Source organism: Rissa tridactyla, chromosome 20 (genome assembly GCF_028500815.1).
Source record: "Rissa tridactyla isolate bRisTri1 chromosome 20, bRisTri1.patW.cur.20221130, whole genome shotgun sequence".
NCBI classification, from domain to species: Eukaryota; Metazoa; Chordata; class Aves; order Charadriiformes; family Laridae; genus Rissa; species Rissa tridactyla.
In genome coordinates, this window is record NC_071485.1 from 4,819,500 (window position 1) to 4,838,457 (window position 18,958).

Below are 18,958 nucleotides of genomic sequence, written 5' to 3' on the forward strand. Positions count from 1 at the left end.
CTTTTCAAAATGTCTTTTTAATAGAGAGAAGCCATTCTTCCCTCCAAACTTTCTTCCAAATGTTCCCAAAACAACAAGCTGTATATAACGAGCAAGGTTAGTCTTGTGAAGAGATGCAGACAACCATCAGTAGCAAAGTTAAAGATGTTGCTCTGGCAAACTCAATATTCAACTCCACATTTTCTGAGAGAACTCAGCCTTCCCCTTCCTCTCTTTTCATCAAGCCAATGAAAATCAGAAATAGTTCCTCTGAGAGACCTGCAGCAAAACAGTCTCAGCAACACCAGAATCGGGGCCAGAGATCCGAGCCCAAGGTACCCCCTGGCAGCCCAGCAGAAGCGACCGGCAGACAAGGGCTCATCGGCGAGTTTAGCAGATTCCTGTACCATACAGCAACTGCCTCACTGCACACACTCCAAGCTAAACGAGGCCTCGATTGCACACAATTAATAAACATATCTATGGGGAGAATCTGTTGTGGGGACTGAAAGCCAGAACTGTCTCTTCCCTAGGCCAACTCTGCATCAATAGTGAAAGGAATGGCTCTGGTTCCGTCAAGCCTGTGCCAGCAGAGACTCTGTTAGATTTAAATCAACATTTGCCACAGCAGGGGATTATCAGATGCTCTACTTAAATGCTGCATTTTCTTTTTTATTTTGATGTTTAACTCATAAAAAACTGAATTTATTTGGGTTGGGTGCTGAAGCCTGCAAGCGCAGCTGCTCACCAGCTCTGCATTGCTTGCCATGTGAACACACGTGAAGAGGATCTAAAACCTTTTTCCAGTCTGTGTAGCGTCAGGATTTGGGTTTTCTTCCTCCCGTACTGCTGTGGCAATGCACCCAGAGTGCCCCAAACCCTCAGCAACCTCTCAAAGCAGAGATGTGCAGAATTTTCTCACGTTCCCTCCTTCGTAGCTGGAAGCCCACTGAGGAAGGCGGCAGAGACAGAAGCGCAGGGGGGGCTCCAGGGCGGCAGAGGGCAGCTGAGCTGGAGCCGGTGCAAACCGAGGGGCAGCGTGCTCCAGGAGCAGAGCCGTGGTGCTCCCAGGGACGGTATGTGGCATTGACACATTTAGAGGCAGGTGTTTATCCTGCCCACAGAGAATTCAAAATGGTGTCGTAATTTGCTAAGGCTAAACTCCTCAAAATGGTAAACAATACCTCAGCTACTCAGTTTTCTTGACGGCTGTTGCCACGTGAGGTTTTATTAGTAGAAAAATCAGGCACGTTCACTAGTATTTCATGCATAAGAGATGGACTTTGGCTCCATGAAGACTGTAATCAAATTCTTGCAGAGAGAATGCAGATTGAGAGAGATGCTCCTTTACACGTCTTTTCCTTGAGACCTAGCTGACACACGCCACCGGAATCTGCTGCCAAATGAATCAAGACAGTACAGTGCGTTGCAAAGCAGCATTAAAACCAGTGCTTGCCTCAGCACGACTTGGCGCTCCTGATTCATGCCTATATAACATTAAAGCTGAATTAGAATACTGCCGTTCTTTATTTGTAATCCTCCTTGATTGTTTGCTTTTGCTAATGTGTTATTCAGCTTAAAGATTATTTACTAAAACTGAACTGTATGAGCACACGGAGCACTGCCAATGTCACATGAGCTTCCATTATTTGTAAATTAATTTACACAAGCCAAGTTTTAAGGTATGTGCACTTTAGATACACAGTTTAGATACATTTAAACTATGGATCCAAACCTTTAACCCATGTTCTCCTAACTCCTTTTATACCTATTGTGTGCAGAAATTAACACATATAAGCAAACTTAATTGGCGTATTTTCATTGCTACCAGTGACGAGACATGGAAGCCTTACTCGTTCTGGAACAGATGGTGGAAACAGAAATTTCTCCTGACAAAACTAAACTTGATCTAGAGGAATTCTCTCTAGGGAACCTCTCTGCGAGGTTTGATCTCGATCACTGTACGATCTCTGTCATCCCTGCTGTCCCACCCCAAACCCAAATAAATATAAAAAGGATCAGTACTGAGAGGATCAGTACCGTTGGCAAAAGCGCTGGCTGTGCTGATGGCTCAGGAATTCTCACACGTGGACCCCCAATGCTGCTACTCGGTTAAACACTTTTTCCTGCACAAAAGCACAGTAAGGGGTTGCCACTGATGGCACAAAATGGCATAAATATGCCTGGGAAATGCTGATGTCTTTAGTAACGAGTGCCTCTGCCCACCAAGAACTGCCCAGATCAACTCACTCGGTTTTCAGGAAACATTAGCAAGTGGCTAAAATCACTTAGGTGAAAATATCTGAGGAATGACTAGAAATGTGGGAAGGAACAGTGGGAGAGAAAGGCTCTTCTTCCTGGTAATTTCGAGAAAATTATGATGTTAGCCATCACTAAAAAATATCCCTGCTTTCCACCTCTTACAGGACTAATGACAGGATTTTTCAGATTAAGTTACGGTGTAGATCAAGAACATTTACTTTTAATGCTTCTATCCTTAGATTTAAGAAACCTTCAGCACCTCTAAGCTGCAGAAAAACAATTCCAGAGATGAAGATTTATATTCTTGATAATGGGGCAAGGCTCACATAAATAATTGAGCTGAACTTAAATTTCATTCCAGTTGTAAAGTGTCTGCCTCTTACTGAGCTGCACTGCATGATTAGAGGTTTGACAGTATCAGTCATTCATAGCCGTTGTCAGGAATAAATCGCTAGATTAACTCGTGACTATGGCAAGCAGAGGAAATGTCCGCTCTTTGGGAAAATAATGTTCCTGAACTTCTGCACTTGATGGAATAATCAAAATCTTCCCAAGGGATTCAGACAGATATTGGCACGGTAACACGAATGGGGCTGGAGTCCCCTATCCGTTTTGTTTTCAGTTTGCATTTCCAGGACCACGCAGAGTATGGATTAGAAAAAAAACAACCAAGCAAAAACCAACAATGACACAATTAGCATCTATTTTGCATCTAATGAAACAGAAGACAAGCTTCTTTGTCCGTAGTTATTTCAAGCCTTATGTTTTCATCTAGGGCTTCATCCAAACTCTAATGAAATAAATTCTTGGACCAGAACCATAGATTTGTTGCCAGCACAGGGTTTTGAATCCGTCTACGCTTCTCAGTACCCACGCAACAATTACTAAGCAAGACTTACTGGCTATCTCGGTTGTTTCTCATCCACACGTTTAACAGATCAGGTCATCTTTAACTTGAAAATACCAGAAGAGTTTGTAACCTCAAGCTTACTGCCACAAACCAGAGCCATCACTTATTTGAATCTGGTACCCAGTTTCTACAGACAATGAATTATTTCCAGTAGACTGTTTACCTTGATGAGTATAGAATTACCCTTGCATCCTGCGCCTTTATGTGAAATTTTATTGTCCAAAGCAAATATGACCTGTTAAGATTTACAGGCTTTATTAGCAGCAATAACAATTTTACAATCAACATCAGTAAATCAGGGTTTACTGAGAACTCTACAATTTTTATCTGCAGAAAGCAATTGAAATGTCAGTTTTTCATTGAATATAATTCCTAACTTTCACAAAAGACAGATATTCTATTTAATTGTTGAGTGTAAAGCAGTGTAGTTCAAATGATTCAAAAATTCTCAGTAAAATTCAAACAGTGTTGACTGAGAATAACAATTATTTTTCCCCTAATGGCTGAATTCCAACAAAGGTAGCATTTTTGGCTATTTAACTATACAGAAATTGTAAAACAGTCAAATGTACGCAATCAGTTCAGCAAACCGTACTCAGAGGGTAGAACTGTACCTATCATAATTTGTTTCTTTTGGTCTCAAAGAAAACACACAGCTTTTATAGTTTTTCACTTGAAAACCTTTCGCTCACCTTTAAACATTATATTTTTAGAATTAGTAACAAAACCAAGCTGACATACATGGCAGCATACTCTTCAGACTAAGAAAACAGTCAATGTAGAAAAACATACGAGAATCTGCTAGGGAAGGTATGAGGGTCCTCACCACGTTAAAGAACATTCCTAGAGTGAGCACGCAGCGTGACACGAGACACAGGGAGAACAAAGTTGTGAGCGTACATAAGGCAACTGAACAGAGAAAAAAAAATGGTGGTGGGTGAAAGAGAGCTGAATCCAAAAAACAGCGTTGGCTGGAAATGGGAAGCCTCTGACAGTGCTTGCACATTGGAGAGCGAGCGAGCCAGAGCAGCAGGTCTGGAAGGGAGGGAGAATGGAGGAAGGGGGAAGACAACGAGAACTTGAAGGCGCTGGAAAAGGCAGCGTTCTGCCAGGAAAACGTGGCTCCCAGGTCCCGAGGCTGACACACGCCCCCAGGACTGCAGGTCAGATATATTTCCACAGCCAAGAAAGATACTTTGCACGTCAAGTAGTGGCCACATCACACTTCATTTCACTTTGTAATTGCTTGGTTCCAGCCTTTTTCCTATAACTCTGCACTTGATTTTGGGCATTTTATTAATAAACATTCACTTGTTTTACTAGAAAGTCCGTCTAGTTTTGTGGAATGAGAACAAATAAGCTGAAAGGAATAAGCGAAGTGGAAGTTTTTACCACAGAGTTAGCAAATTTATCTGAGACAGGACACACTGCTCACCAGCCCCCAGCAATGACACTGCACAAAGCCTCACCTCGGCTGCAGGGACTCCCTCGGGTGGCCGACAGTGGAGAACGATCATCCCTTCGATAGGAACCTCCTTCCCTTGTGGGTCTTGCTCAAAGTTTTTCCGTAAATCTGCAGAGTTTAATGCAATAATTCGTTATACCTCCAAAAGCCATTCCTCCCCAGACAATACTACGTAGGCTGCAGAAGTGAGCAGCAACATCGCTGTGCCGTACTCTTCGGTCTGTGTATAAAGCAACGGACAACTGAGAGCCACTAATTCTTCCCCAGATGAGAGGCAGAGAGACCCTCTCATCTCTAGTTCTATTTCCATTTCTCCACCTTTGAGAAACAATCTGTGTGTGGCTACAGAGACAATCCACTTTAGAATCCACAAACTCCATGGTTCCAATCCTGTGTTCGACTTCTCAAGCCGTTGCCCTTCCAAAAGGGAGAATTCAATGCACAGGCAACAGCGTGGTATTGTGAGGTGCTGTTTGAACAACTGAATGAATCCAAGGCCGGGTGAATAATTTTCCCAGTACGTGCTACTTCAGATGAGTGCCAGGGTATTTTATAAAATGTTCTAAGCTATATGTTTTGTTTAGATCGCCTACGTAGTGCAAGCTGTAGGGAAAGGGACGAAAGGACTGAGAGCAATTCCACCCATTCCCAACTGGCTGACTACAGCGTTGCTTCAGTTCAGATACCATGGCCAAGCTAAGAATTCAGGATAAGAAACTGGGCATATTGCCGCAGTCACACTGATGTGGCCGCAGCACCCAAAGGAAACCCACATCCAATAACATTGATCTATCCCAGATACGTCCGTGAATATGTAAAGTTTTGCTTGCTGTGAAAGGAAAGCAAAACGGAAGGAATGTTACTTACTACATGTGCTTTGAGAGTTAGGATGTTTCCATTAGACACACTCATTTTCTTCAAACAGTGTCTCAAATTCCACAGTGTGGATTTACTGATTTAATTTTCTCCATTGCTTACACTTCATGAAATACACCCCCTTAAACAGCAGAGGCTCTGAATCAGTTACGCTTTAATATATTTTATAAAATACATTAAGACTTATTTTAGCAAGCCGATCACTAAAGAAAGATGCAAGCAGTCTATGTATTCTCCTTTTTATGATTCTTCATTAATGTTCTTTTTTTTGTTTTCCACAGAGATAACCAATATCTTCTCCAGTACCCTATTTAAAAAGTCATTCATTAACAGTTAGGCTGCAGTTGTGCCTACAAATGCCTTTATTAAGATGAAAAATGGAGTAAGATCCATCTTTTCATTTTCCCTGCATTCCACACTTTCACAAAGAAAAACTTACCTGCTTTTTCACAGAAATATAAAGTGCTGTAATACTTTGGACTTGACTCACAATTCAGAATCTCTAGGCTTTAAGTGCCAAAAAAAAAGAAAGAAGAAAAAAGGAAAGAAAGAAAAAAAAAAAGTTGACACTATCACACTACACATCACAATGACAGGTGCTGTGAAAAAGTTATGGGTTCTGTACACTACCACAAGTTGGACCTACCCATTCTCATCTCTAGTCCTCCACAGGGCATTCCCTACGTCAGAAATCCACACTCCAAGTTAAGCAGCAGCACAGGCAGGATGACACAGGTCCAGGAAAGGGTGAGCCCTGGAGACTCATGGGGGTGGTTCAGAGACATCTGTTGGCAGCTCTTCATTCTTTCTGTCTGGACTAACAAGTCCTGTCATCTCTGCACTCAAAAATTGCTGTTCTTTTCATAAAAAGCATGGCTTCAAGCAAAAGTAGGAGAGCAAATGGCCAGTACAGAACAGAGTTCTCAGGCGAAACATTCAGCCCCGCTCCGTTCATTACAGAAAGCAAGAGCCCTCTCCGGAGTGCCTGTAGGTTAATATGATATCTGCAGTTACGGATGGCAGCTGGGGACGTGGTTTGCAGAACTGCTACCACAGTGATGGGTTTAGAAGTCCCAACACACGGCTCCGCCTGCTTCTGCTCATTCTGATTTTTACTCATATTGCCATATTATGGGATTGGGAAATCACAGTGCGGAGAAAAGTCAATAAAAATTCAATTCAGAATAATAGTCCTTTGCAGCTTAGCAATACAGGGGAATTATTAGCTCATTCAATGTTATGACAGTTAATGCCGTAAAATAAAAAATTGAACTTACACATATTTACACATTCAAACTAAATCAGCCAACAAAAAAAAAAGCTGTCATTTATAAAAATCGAGGACTTGCTACATTGTCCTGCTATTTATCTCAAATGTTTATTTTAAGTTATCCTGGTAAAAGATTTATCAAGAATTGCTAGAACACTGCCTGATAAAGTTACCATTCAGAGTTTCTTGCTTGAGCCTCGCCAACCCTTTCCTCCTGCTCCTCATCTGCTTCCAAAAGCATTTCTCCCAACTCGGCAGCTTGTTGCTGTCATTTCCCGGGAGTAGGGCTTTAAAGACCTGAACTGGGGATTTAAAGGAAAAGTTCACAACAGACTAGGGGAAAGGATGAAGTGCAACAGTACCGCTACTTTCACCTTGTTACAAGAAGGAAATTTTTCCTAAGCCACTTTAACTTCTCTGAAGGACCGTCTCATCTAGATTTCACACCAACTAGGTAGTCAAATAAGTGGAAGGCTACCTACCTTGCTTATGAATGATTTTATTATCATCAGTAGTGGCTCTTATAAATGTCCATATGAACAGCATTTAAAGTTATTTTTTTTCTAATCAACGTATGCTTAGTCCCATAGAGAACTGACAGAATTTCTGTAGCAGTTTTAGTTCTGTTTAGGATGTTTGTATCTCATTTCCTCAGAGAAAGGAGGGAAGATATTTTTTCCTGTACTGATTGTAATTATTCAATTTTTCCTGCTATTTTTTCATTTTCCTCACAGCTTATCGTACCTGACGACCAATGATGCGTTTCAATACTGAAAACCAGATTTAAAATACTATGCTACAAAAGTTTCTAATGTATTCTTGCATTTATTTTTTTTTTTACCCAAAGTACAGAAGACAGCAATTGTTAAATGTTTTTTGTATTTTTTAGACCCCTGTGATCAATATGAAGCAAAAGGGCACTTTTCAGGGTATTTTCAATTTGCATTAACCTTTTTTATTCCATTGCATTGTCGTGGCACTGCGGATATGCAATCCGGAATCTCTGAAACAGACTTGCTGAGTGTAAATGCAAATCAATCAACCCACATTAAAATAAAAGAGAGCTCTGAAAAACCCCCATGGCACCCTTTCTGTGCTATTCCTACAGGATCTCAGAGGAGGGCCTGCAAGGACAGCAGTACCTGACCAGCATCCATTTATATTTAACCCTAAAAGAACAGTATGGTTCCATGCCTTACAAAACCTAGAGTAGCAGAACATTCAACTCTACTCACAAGCTATGCGGACAGATGCCTTCCGACTCTTCGAGGTCCCTAGATGGCTCCACGCAACACACTGGCACCAGTAATCTTCTGGCCCATGAAAATCTTCCACCTGCTGCCTCGTGACATTGATGAACACCTCTCGAACTTTCAATCCTGAAGGGGAAAGATGCAGAAAATGCGCTGATGCAGGCTATCTTAGTTGGGCATAAAGCTAAGGTTAGCCAAAGCTTTTCTTTTAATTAAACAATTCCACTTTTAATCAAGGCAAACCTTTAATTGCTTTGGCAATAATATATCGCCACTAATTAAATTCTAAAAGCTGAGTAGGTCATAATGCATTGAGTTACAAGAATTACCCACCCACTGTGGTCTTTGCAAGAATGTAACAGCTCCCTCAGAAACCTTGCCTCTTGCGACTTTTTCACCCAGAATGTTTATCTGGAATTTTATAACATGATACACAATAAAATTGTCTTCCTATCTAACATGTCGGTGCCCTTGAAAACCTTTCTGAAGTACCCTGGTATGCCCCCAATCAAGTCAAATGGCCAGAACCATGCAGGTATGACAGGAACTAATCAAATGCCCCACTGAGTTCCAGCCTGTTCAGCCGCTGCTGCCGCGGTTCCACCCCGCAGCCGTTTCTCCACGTGGGAGAGAAAAGCCATGTCCTGTACCGCCACACAGGGAAAGCTAAGCTTAAGCCACTGCAGTCGGGAAGGAGGAGAAAAGGAAGAGGGGAATGAATTTCACAGCTCACAAACAGAGATGGTGCTCTTCGTCACCCTGTCCTTCTGGGAAGCAAGTGAACCAGGTACACAACTGACCTCTTGTCTTTCTTCACTTTCACAAGGGGAAGCGTTTATATACTTTACTTATTTTATACTGTTCCCCAAAGTATAACCTCACTAAGTTCCTCTGCAGTGCAATGTTGTTGTTGTCTACTGCAAATACGCTTGTTGCCTATCAAAATGAATGCATACCTCTTTTCTGAGGTAGGAATGTGTTACACCCGAAGAGCTGAGAAAAGGATCTAAGGGAATAATCAAGGCCAGGCAGGAGCAAAGATAGCAAAAGCCCTGTGCTTTTTTCTTAGCCTGCTCCCATCCTCATAACCTCCTGGGCACAGGTGGAGTTTAGCAGTGTTGCCCTTCAGACCAGAACACTTGCTCCAGACAAAGCCTGAAGGTAAATACAAGATTACCAAGATGCCTTGTAAACCTGACACCTTATTTTACACACTTGGGGTGTTTGCCATATCTGCAACTACCTTTGCATGACAACCTTGGGGAGAGGAAATATAATCGAAATCTGGGTTAAAAGGCATTAGGAATCATTTGAAAGAGTTAGTCAGAAAAACATTAATTTGAAACTAGAAAACATTCATGCCTACTACTTTCCTCTTTCTCCTCCTGTGCAGTCCCAAGATACTTATTTCCCCTTCACTGGAAATGAATGAAAACTCAATCTTAAAATATTTCATGCCTGTGAAGTTTATAAAGCAGCAAGAAATTTCTAAACCTGAACTCCATAAAAATTGGCTTCCACTTAATCTCAGGCATCATTAACAGCTGGGTATTTCACTTCTGAAAGGCACTCGGAAGTCAACACGTTCCTTGGGTAAACAGGAGCGATGAGGCCCACTGGGGATGCTCAGCGAGGAGGGGCGGGGAAGGTCACACAGGCTTTAAATACTATAAAGCAATACAAAATTTTTTGCTACTTTTCCAGCAACAGGGAAAGCAGATTTTTGCTTCTTTTCATGTAGCCTGTTTGGCTTGCTGTATTTTACAATGATACCTAAAGTAATGGACAAACCTGCAATAGCTCCCTAAGTTATCTCAATAGTCACTTTAGTCACTCAAATATTTATTCACTCTGTAATAAACAAATACAGGTTTCCTGCTTGTTTTTATTTGCATTTTGTTTTTTTAAAATATGTTGATGCAGTTTTCAACAAAACTGTTTACAAAACATCCCTTTTTTTCCTGCCACCGTGGAAGCAAGCCCTTATGAAGTAAACACAGCACATGGAACCCAGCGGTTCTGTCAGAAACTCTCTCCTTGCTGACACCCGGGCTGTAGAAGGCAGGATGAAAATGTGCTATCGCAATTTAAACATCCAAGCTGCTCTGCCAGCCATGAATCCTTGGATTCTCAACCATAAAACCCATTTTGAGAGTGGTCTTTATAGGTTAAAGATAAGAGCAGCTACAGTAAGTTCCATCAGAGAGCACCGGAGTCCTGCTGACCTGACACAGCAGGTCTTAACTGGCTGAAGATGTGGCATCCCACCCCGCTGTGTGACGCTGACAGCCACATGCTTCCTTCTCCCTTCCCTCTGGCAAATCACGCTGTGTGCAGTCCCTGAACGATCTCAATCAAAGCTCCAGAGCCTCCATATCTGAGCTAATTTGCAGCCGCGTCCAACAAGGCTGCAACCCATCTACTTAAAGACTTCCTCAACAAGGGTGTAAAAGGATCAAGTCCTTGACAAAAGCTTGACCTTTCCAAGAGGGCCTCTCTCCGGTCAGGAATCGCTCAGCCAGCCCTCCACTAGCTGACACGTGTTTCTGAGCGGCCACGGCCTTCCTCTCTGCCCATCTGCCCACACTGCCCGCAAACTGGGCTGCTCTGCGTGTCACTGGGAAGGCACAGCTTCTTGCTGTACCCGAGTGTCTCTGGCTGTTCCTCCCCTCCCGTCACCAGCTCATCCCACCATCACCTCGATGCGGCACTTCCCTGGGGACACACTGCTCCCGGTCACCAGCCATTAGCCACGGCCTCGCTGCCAGCGCTGCCCTTCACCCACCCGCCTCTGGCGCACTCTCTTCTGAACTCTCGGTTTCTGAGCTACTCTAGGAATTTTTGGAAGCAGCAAATAGTAACAAGGGTGTGAGAACTGCATCTTATACAGCTTACTGGTGCATCCCTGCTAACAACAACAGAACCTTTACCGATACCAACCAAAAAATCATCACACAAGGATGATCTTTTTGAGAAGCAGAAGCCATTCTAGGCTCACTGGTACTGTAAAATTCTGAGCAGTCATCAGTGAATACAGATTCAGATTTATTAAGGTAGAATATTCTCCATCCCGTCTCTTCCTTTCATTGACACATTACTTAATTAATCTATATATCAGCTTATATTTTCTGAAGCAACATTTGATGTGGTTTGAATCAGACAAACAAACAGCACATGATTTTGAGAAGCTGATGGTTCAGCATTTTGAGAATGGGACAGGTAGGAATTCAGGTCCTTTTACAGGTCTCCCAATTTGCCAATAGACAAAACAAATGCATCAGAAATAGCAGAATCACGGAATCGTTGAGGTTGAGAGGGACCTCTGGAGAACATCTAGTCTTTGGGAAAAGTTATGTTTTGTTCATGGAGAAAGTACACCTATTTCCATCTGTTTTAGGAACAACTACAGAAAGCAAACTTATTGGGAACAGAGACATATATTCTTCGTTTATCATCACTATATTTCACCAACAAATGTACTCACCTGCCCTCTGCATCTCAAGAAATGCCAGAAAAATTGTTCATAGGAAATGACACAGATCAAAAAATCCATGCAAATAAAAACAGGCACATAATAAACAAGAGCAACGTTTTACCTGTGACTTGTATAACTCTAATAAGCACTGCAAGTCCAACCCTTTAAATTATTGTGCAAATTATAACCATCATCTTTTGTTATACAGTACAGCCTTACAGAATATAAAATTATGACTATGGTAGTGATATGCTAATAAGCTTTCCGCACTGTTGGATGGTTTAGCTGCAGATAGACTAATGCTGGCAGCAGATGAATAATTGCTCTCCATGTACTAAACATAACAGAGCTGCACAGAACTTCAGCATTTGTCAGCTTTATTTGTTTAAATGAGAAAAACACTGACAGCAGTTATTGCTGTAATCCTTTTATTTATCAGACAAGAAAACTCTAGTTACTCTTAGCAGGACTGATCCTCTGCTGAAACCAAAAGTTGAAAAATTTGTAAACTGATGCTGAGGTGCATACTACAATCAATGTTCAGGCAAGAAAAATAAAGCAGAAGGAAATTAATCAAACCATAATTATTGCATTTTTATCACAGTAGCATCTACTAGTTCAGGCTCTCACTTTATGAGGCAGAATACACAGAGAGAGCAAAGTTCCTGTTCTGCCACATTTATGGAATAAGCAGAGAAGGCAGTCGATGGATTACCCTCTTTTCTGCAGCTGAGGACATAAGGCAGGAGAAGACGAAATAACTTGGTCTCTAACGGACCAATGGACTGTGGCAGCACAGAGGTGCGAACGCGAATCCATGGCGGTTGCAGCCCGATGGCTCGCCTGCCCTGCTCCTCTGCACAAACAGCAGCGAAGCCGCAACAGGAGAGACTTCGGTGAAAACTCTTCAAGCCCACCGGGACCCCCCCATTCTCAGGCAGCCAAATCGTGTCGCAGCCCATCACTACAAACCTTACAAAATTACAAAAATCCTTCCTCTCCCGCTGCTCTTCCTCTGCAAATTAACCGCTACTCTGGTGTTACTCTAAGATTTTTATTTCTGTCCTATAAAACCAAAATGATGCGAAATTCGATTCCATGTTCATCACAATGACAAAATATACCCATTGCCTACCACCAGCTGCCCTTCCTGTCCTCTTGTGCCTACACGAGCCAGTGCTGCAGGTAAAACCCATCAGAACGCTGTGCCTTCGAGTGCCGTTGCCAAGAACTCCTCACATACGCCCGGCTAAGAGCTTGCCAGCAGGAACTGATAGAGATGCTATGATACATTTCTTGTATTCAGCTTTAAATTTCCTCTTGTTTGGGTTTCTTGTTGCTATTTTTCCCCACTTTTCTACATATCCTCTCAGAATTTTAATCACATAACAAATAGTGGAAGGATGGAAAAGGACAGGCCCATCTGAATGTCAGTGCGCGCACCAGAATCACACCCTTTCACCAGAGGCACCGTCCTTGGCAGGAACTGGAGCGCAGTTTTTCCCAGATGGAGCCCCCGCAGTACACAGAACATTGTGCGTGCTTGGGAACAGCCATGTTTATGTCCCAGATTTGACTCCAGAAATGAGGGCACTGCCAGGATGCACATTAATTCTAAAAAAACCCAATAGTCTGCTGTTTACTGAAGGCCAAGGAAGAGTTCAAAAATAATTTATGGATATGGATACACCATGGTGAGAGAATATCCACGCCTGTCCTTCACCATTAGACTGGATATAGCCCTCACTTGCGTTTTTGTGTCCTAAGGACTGTTATGGTACTTTTTGGGACACACAGACACACTGCACTGTCTGGACCCACCGATGTTTAGACAACAGTAAGTGCAGGGTTAGCTCCGTCCCTGGGCTAAATCCAAACCTGCAACATTTATATTCCAGATCCCATTTGCTAAGCCTATGCCTCCATGTCTCAAACCTCAATGTTACTGGTGTTATTTAAAAAAAACACCTAATGCTACTTTATCTTTTTTTATTCTGTTATTAATCCAAGGCTTAGAAAACATAATTGCAGTATTCACAAGACAGATTTTCATTAACCATATGGAAGAAAAACATTTCGGGACGACATTTCTTCTATATTGATTCAGCAATGCCTTTAGAAGTAAAGGTTATGCCTATTAAATTATTTTTGAAAAGGTAACTGTAAAAATTAAAATTCATCCAGATTAGCATTTAAAAAAGCCATTAGTATGAAATTTCTTCAGAATGTGTCACTTAAAAAGAATGCCAAACACCACTTCAGGAGATGTAACTTCTTTTTAAATGGCATTTTTTCCTCTAAAAAGGAATTTCTTGTATTGATACAGAGGATTGTTATGCATACACTGCTATTTCCAAGACATGAAGTTGCCTAGCAATCTTGGAATTTAAAAGGAGGAGAAAAGCGATAACAAAACAGAATTGTGAAATTACAAGACGGTGCAGCATTAAAGTGGTTTGCAATACTTATCAAGATGCTTCTAAATGAGAAAAGCTATAGGGTGTGCTGGGAGCATGATAAAATCTGTTGATCATTTTCAACTTTCTCCCTTCTCTTCTTTTAGAGACACACTTTTGTACAATGGATTTCTCCCACTTAGCGTTATTACCTACCAAATACCCATCACTCCTTGCGGGTGAAAGCAAATTTCAACCACCACACTGGTGGTTTTTCAGGGTTCATCCTGACAGGAATTCCATAGGAGCATGTGTTTCCCCATTTCTAGTTCCCCCTACAAATTATGCCGCTGAAATACTACCGAACTCCGGTTCCCTCCAGAACTCTTACCTTCTTTCAGAAAGCTCACCATCCATGGCCAGAGTTTGACCATGCCCTACGCCTGCACTTGGAAAAGCTGGCGGTGTGTATCCAGTTTGTTACTGTCTCTGTGTAACACCTCCTGCATCTGCGGTCACTTTAATTCCCTTTGTTTTCCCCATTCATACTATGCCTCTTTAGCCAGGACCTGTATTCCCCTTCTCTGCCTGTCAGCTCTTTCCTTTCCTTACCCTCTTCCACGCTTTCCCTTTTGCATTGTGGGAAACAGTGAAGCTGTGTCCCCACGGTACCTCAGGAGCAGCCATGGGCTGGCTGTAGGGACACACAAGGCCAACCAAAACACGCTGTCGTAGCAGCCCAGCAGCGAGCCCGCACTGACACACGCTGCCCTCCTGCCATGGCTCACTGCCGCGCTCGGGGCAGAGCCGACAGCGTCGCGGGACGTTTGAATCAGAGCCGGGTCCCACTCTGTCAGCTTGGAGCAAGCCTGCGACTACCTGCCAAGTCACATGAGTCCTGCTCGTGTATCTCCGAATGTCACCTCCTGTTCCTGGCTCTGTTTTGTATGTTGTTGACAGACACTGTGTTCAGCTGCACCCCCAAGGAGAGAGAAGCCCTTACCTGTAGTCTCATCCATGCTTTCCTCAGACACGTGCTCATTTTGATGGACCCATTCACCATTGCACTTGAAGAAAATCTGCATAGCTGGCATAGCTTTACAGCGTAAGACAATGGGGTTGCTTTTTATAATGTAGGCATCATCTGGTTCCTCCATAAAATGAGGCAGTGTTCCAGGAGCAGATGGGATAGACTCTGGAAGGGCTTCACTGTTATCATTTCCTGAAAGGGAAGGAAAGGAAAATACACATTTTTCATGTTGTTGCACCCTTTGTATCATCTCATTTAATTGATTAAATACCGGTTCGGATTTTATTAAAAACTAATTTTACTAGAGAAACACCTCTAGAACTCAACAGCTGTCAGGATTGTGCTTTGCAAGAACTTTGACACACACATACACACACAAAAACATCAAATAATTTAAGTGTAAGAACTGTGAAGAAATTTGACAGAAAAGAAGCATCAGAATCATCAGAAAACTATCATCACTATTGCCAATTTTATAGATGGGAAACTGAGGCACAGAAAGATTAAATGAGTCACCTTAGGTCATACAGAAAGTCTGTGGAAGAAGGAGAAACTAAACCTTATTCTCTCGAGCAACAGCCCAGTGCCTTAACTACCAAATCTTCCTTTCTTTCACTGAACTTAATTTCCTTTAGACAGTTGCTGCAGATTTAACAGGGATCAGAGTGTTAACCACAGAGAAATATATTGATATGAATAGCATTAATGTAGCACTCCAACAGTGGAATAAGCAAACTGTGATTTCATACCCACTTAGAGGAAATTTTCAGTATGCTTTTACACTGTTCCCATTTACTGCAGCCCCTTGAAGGTGATATAAAAGTGGAAAAGTGGTTTCTGTAGGGCCAGAAACTGCAATATGGTGAGCTCTCTCAGATCCAAGGGCATTCATTCAGCAATGTGTAAGCCAAGGTGTCTTACTTTCCGAATTCCTGTGCTCGGCCTTGAACACAGAAGCACTGGAATACAAGCTTTTCCTTTACAACAACTCTTCTAATTGAGTCAAATCCCAGTTGCTGCTGTCAAAACTGGGAAATTCCCATTGATTTTTTTAGCAACACTGGGATTTATTTCAGTAGTTTGTCAGTTTTGTGAGAAAATTCAGAGAACAGCAACAAAAATAAGTCAGAAGGGATCAATTTCTGAAGGAAGATGACAAAGCACTGAACACAACCCGCGTGGCCAAATGATGACAGAGGAGACAGTCCGTGTACAGGCGAAGGGAATACGGTATCAGAGACAGAGGAATAGCTGAGGGCAATGTATATGTGATTTAACCAAAACCAATGAAATGAAGTTAGGTGAAAGGTAAGTTATGATGATATTAAGTCCTTTACAGGTCTAGTAGTTTTCGGAATAATGAGAATGTACTTTGTCTTTATTTCTATTAAAAATAGGTATCTCTCTCTTAGTACTCAATATATCTGTGTGTGCAAATATACACTGTATATGTGCTGTGAAATCGTTAGGATTTTCAAATGAGTTCAATGTTTTAAACTACATTTGCAATGTACTTTATAAAATATTATCACAATTTTTAGCATTTTACTACTGAACATTTATGCCAATTTCCACCTTGTCAATCTTCAGTAATACTGCGTCCCTGCAGGCTTTATTAAATCCATGCTTTATAGGAAATAACAAAAATGTCATTATAAGATTTTGGAAAGGCTTGGAAATCCCATGCTCCCAGCGATGCTTTGAGTGCTTCACAAGGCAGCAACACGCCCATGTTGAGGAAGAATAGCAGACAATTTTATAGGAATCATTCAGCAAGAGAACTCGGAACAACCCATTGTTATTCCACTAAATTTGCTATTTAGGGCAGGACACAGAGGATGAAATCCCAGCCCCACTGATATTAAGGGCACAATCCTCCTTGCACATGGCATCCAGATTTGATGATACAGCTTTACGTTCTTGTTAAGTGTTGCTGATGAGTGCCTGAAAACAGCAGACTCTACACCCCCTGTGGGATTGCCGTGTTTTTGCCCAGCTCACCTCACCCACAGAGGAATCGAGCAAAGCACAAAATACTGTATGCTCTCACCAGCACAGTGGCTTTGGGCTGCGGAAGTGGCTCGCTCCTAAGGAAAACATTTAACACAAAGGTGTAAGTCAAGGTGCGTCTTTTCACGTAAATGTAACTGCCACTACATTGAAAAACAAACTAAAAAAACCTACCCAAAAGAAGAAATGCTTTCCTATATCCTACCCCCAACAGATTCACTGATAGGTATTACTGTGGGTTTGCGTGCTGTACAATTCAATTACTTGAATTCACTGTTGTACGTTTTATAATCCAGACGAGACCAGCATCTAGCAAGAATCGACTTCCGCAAGCCCAAGCTGACGCAGCTGTGAGTAGAGGTCAGCAACTCCCTGCCCTGCCCTGTGTGAGATGGGTCTGTCTTTGTGCATCACCTTTCTCTTGTGCATCACCCTTCTTGTCCCCTATCTTGTATTCAAATTCATCCAAAAGCCTACTGGAACTTTGTAAGAGTTTTGATTTCAAATTATTAAGGGGTTATATTTATAACTGTCAGTTTTCAAGATTCAGGCCATTCACAGTTATGGAAAAATGTCTTTTTTAATGCAACAGTGAATGACAGAAGACCAAACTATCAAACACAACTCTTGTATTTTTCATTCCTAGAAAATTACCTTTCAGGAAGTGCTTTGTGGTTTATGTTCTGCACACTAGTCCAATAGGGACTTTAAATCTTTTTATGACAATAATAGAAACAAAAAAGAAAGGAGGGGAAAAAAAAAGGAGGAAAGTTAGGAACAAACACTAAATTCTTCTATGAAATAAATATACTGCTGTTCGGTTTCAGATCACATTAGAAAACCTTGATAGCAGCGGACATGAATCCCGCAATATTCCAAAACTGATTAGGATATAATTTAGATGTTAAAGTGAGATTTTTAACACAATGAAAAATATTCCTTTTTCAAATTCAGAATTACTTAAAATAAGTCGCTAGCATTACGTTCTATATTTAAAAAAAAGTTAGAAGTGTCTCAAACAAGCCAAGTAACTTGCTGGGAATAAATATGAATAATCCCTTTGTAATAATCATCCTCAGAAGACAATTACATCCTGCAATGCTACCCATCACGGAAGATCCTGTTATTAGCACCACCACTTTCAGATTATAAGGCCCAGTCTAAGTTGCGGTACTCTCCGCTTCCCTCACCTCTCCATCTCCTCCCCTGGTATAAGAAGCAGGCGGAGCTGCCTAGCGGCTGGACACGCACATACGGAGACGCCTCATAAGCTTCTAAACACAGTCCCAAATAAATGCCAACTGTCTTTTATACGTACACTCATTTTTACAGGAAAGTCAGAAGATGAAGAAAATTCCTATTACTGAATACATGACTTCCTTATGGCGGAATGGTTTTCAGAATGAAATCTGAGTCATTGTTCAGTCAGAAAAGCAACTTAGTGAGATTTGTCTACATTCTTTTAATCAGAGGACTCTGTCCCATATACAACAATGAGGGGTTTTTTGAAGTCACTCGGATGTTGCTGGAAATAGGAGATTTTGTTGCCCACATGAAATCCTTTAATGCCTTTGTTATTTCCTCTAGTACATGGATCTACTAAAGCCTATAGGGACGTGGTATTTAGCAGAGATTGACAATACAGGAACGGTGAGAATGGTCAGTAATAAAACATGCATGCTGATGAGTTTCACTGCATAATTTTTCTTTAAAGGCTATACATTGAAGGAGAATCCAATTATTACTTATTCAGCACCCCTAATAAATGATACAGAACTGCTCAATTAGTATGACTGTCATAAAGCACCTCCTGCACAGCCATTCCCACCTGCCTGCCCAGTCTGTATCAATACATGATGCACCTTTGTGGACAAGCCAAGTGGCACTCACTGATGGTCTGTTCCAGACTCTGCCATCTCAGAGTCAGTGTCTCCTCAGCGTTTCCTGTTTTTTCCACTTCACTATATTCCCCAAAGATATAATTTATAAACTCAGAGAAATGATTTACATTTTTTTTATGTTTTTAACTGAA

The 18,958-nt window shown here is 41.7% G+C and overlaps 1 protein-coding gene across 1 annotated transcript in view; it reads right to left on the minus strand.

The window, feature by feature from the left end:
- The window catches only part of UNC5D (unc-5 netrin receptor D), a 158,417-nt gene that overhangs the window by 61,900 nt on the left and 77,559 nt on the right, over window positions 1-18,958 (minus strand). Inside the window, exons 4-6 of the mRNA XM_054180839.1 lie at window positions 14,890-15,108; window positions 7,998-8,141; window positions 4,621-4,724 (exon numbers count right to left, since the gene is read on the minus strand). Coding sequence (XP_054036814.1) covers window positions 4,621-4,724; window positions 7,998-8,141; window positions 14,890-15,043 — 402 coding nt within the window. The 5' untranslated portion in view covers window positions 15,044-15,108. The remainder of the gene's footprint in view (window positions 1-4,620; window positions 4,725-7,997; window positions 8,142-14,889; window positions 15,109-18,958) is intronic.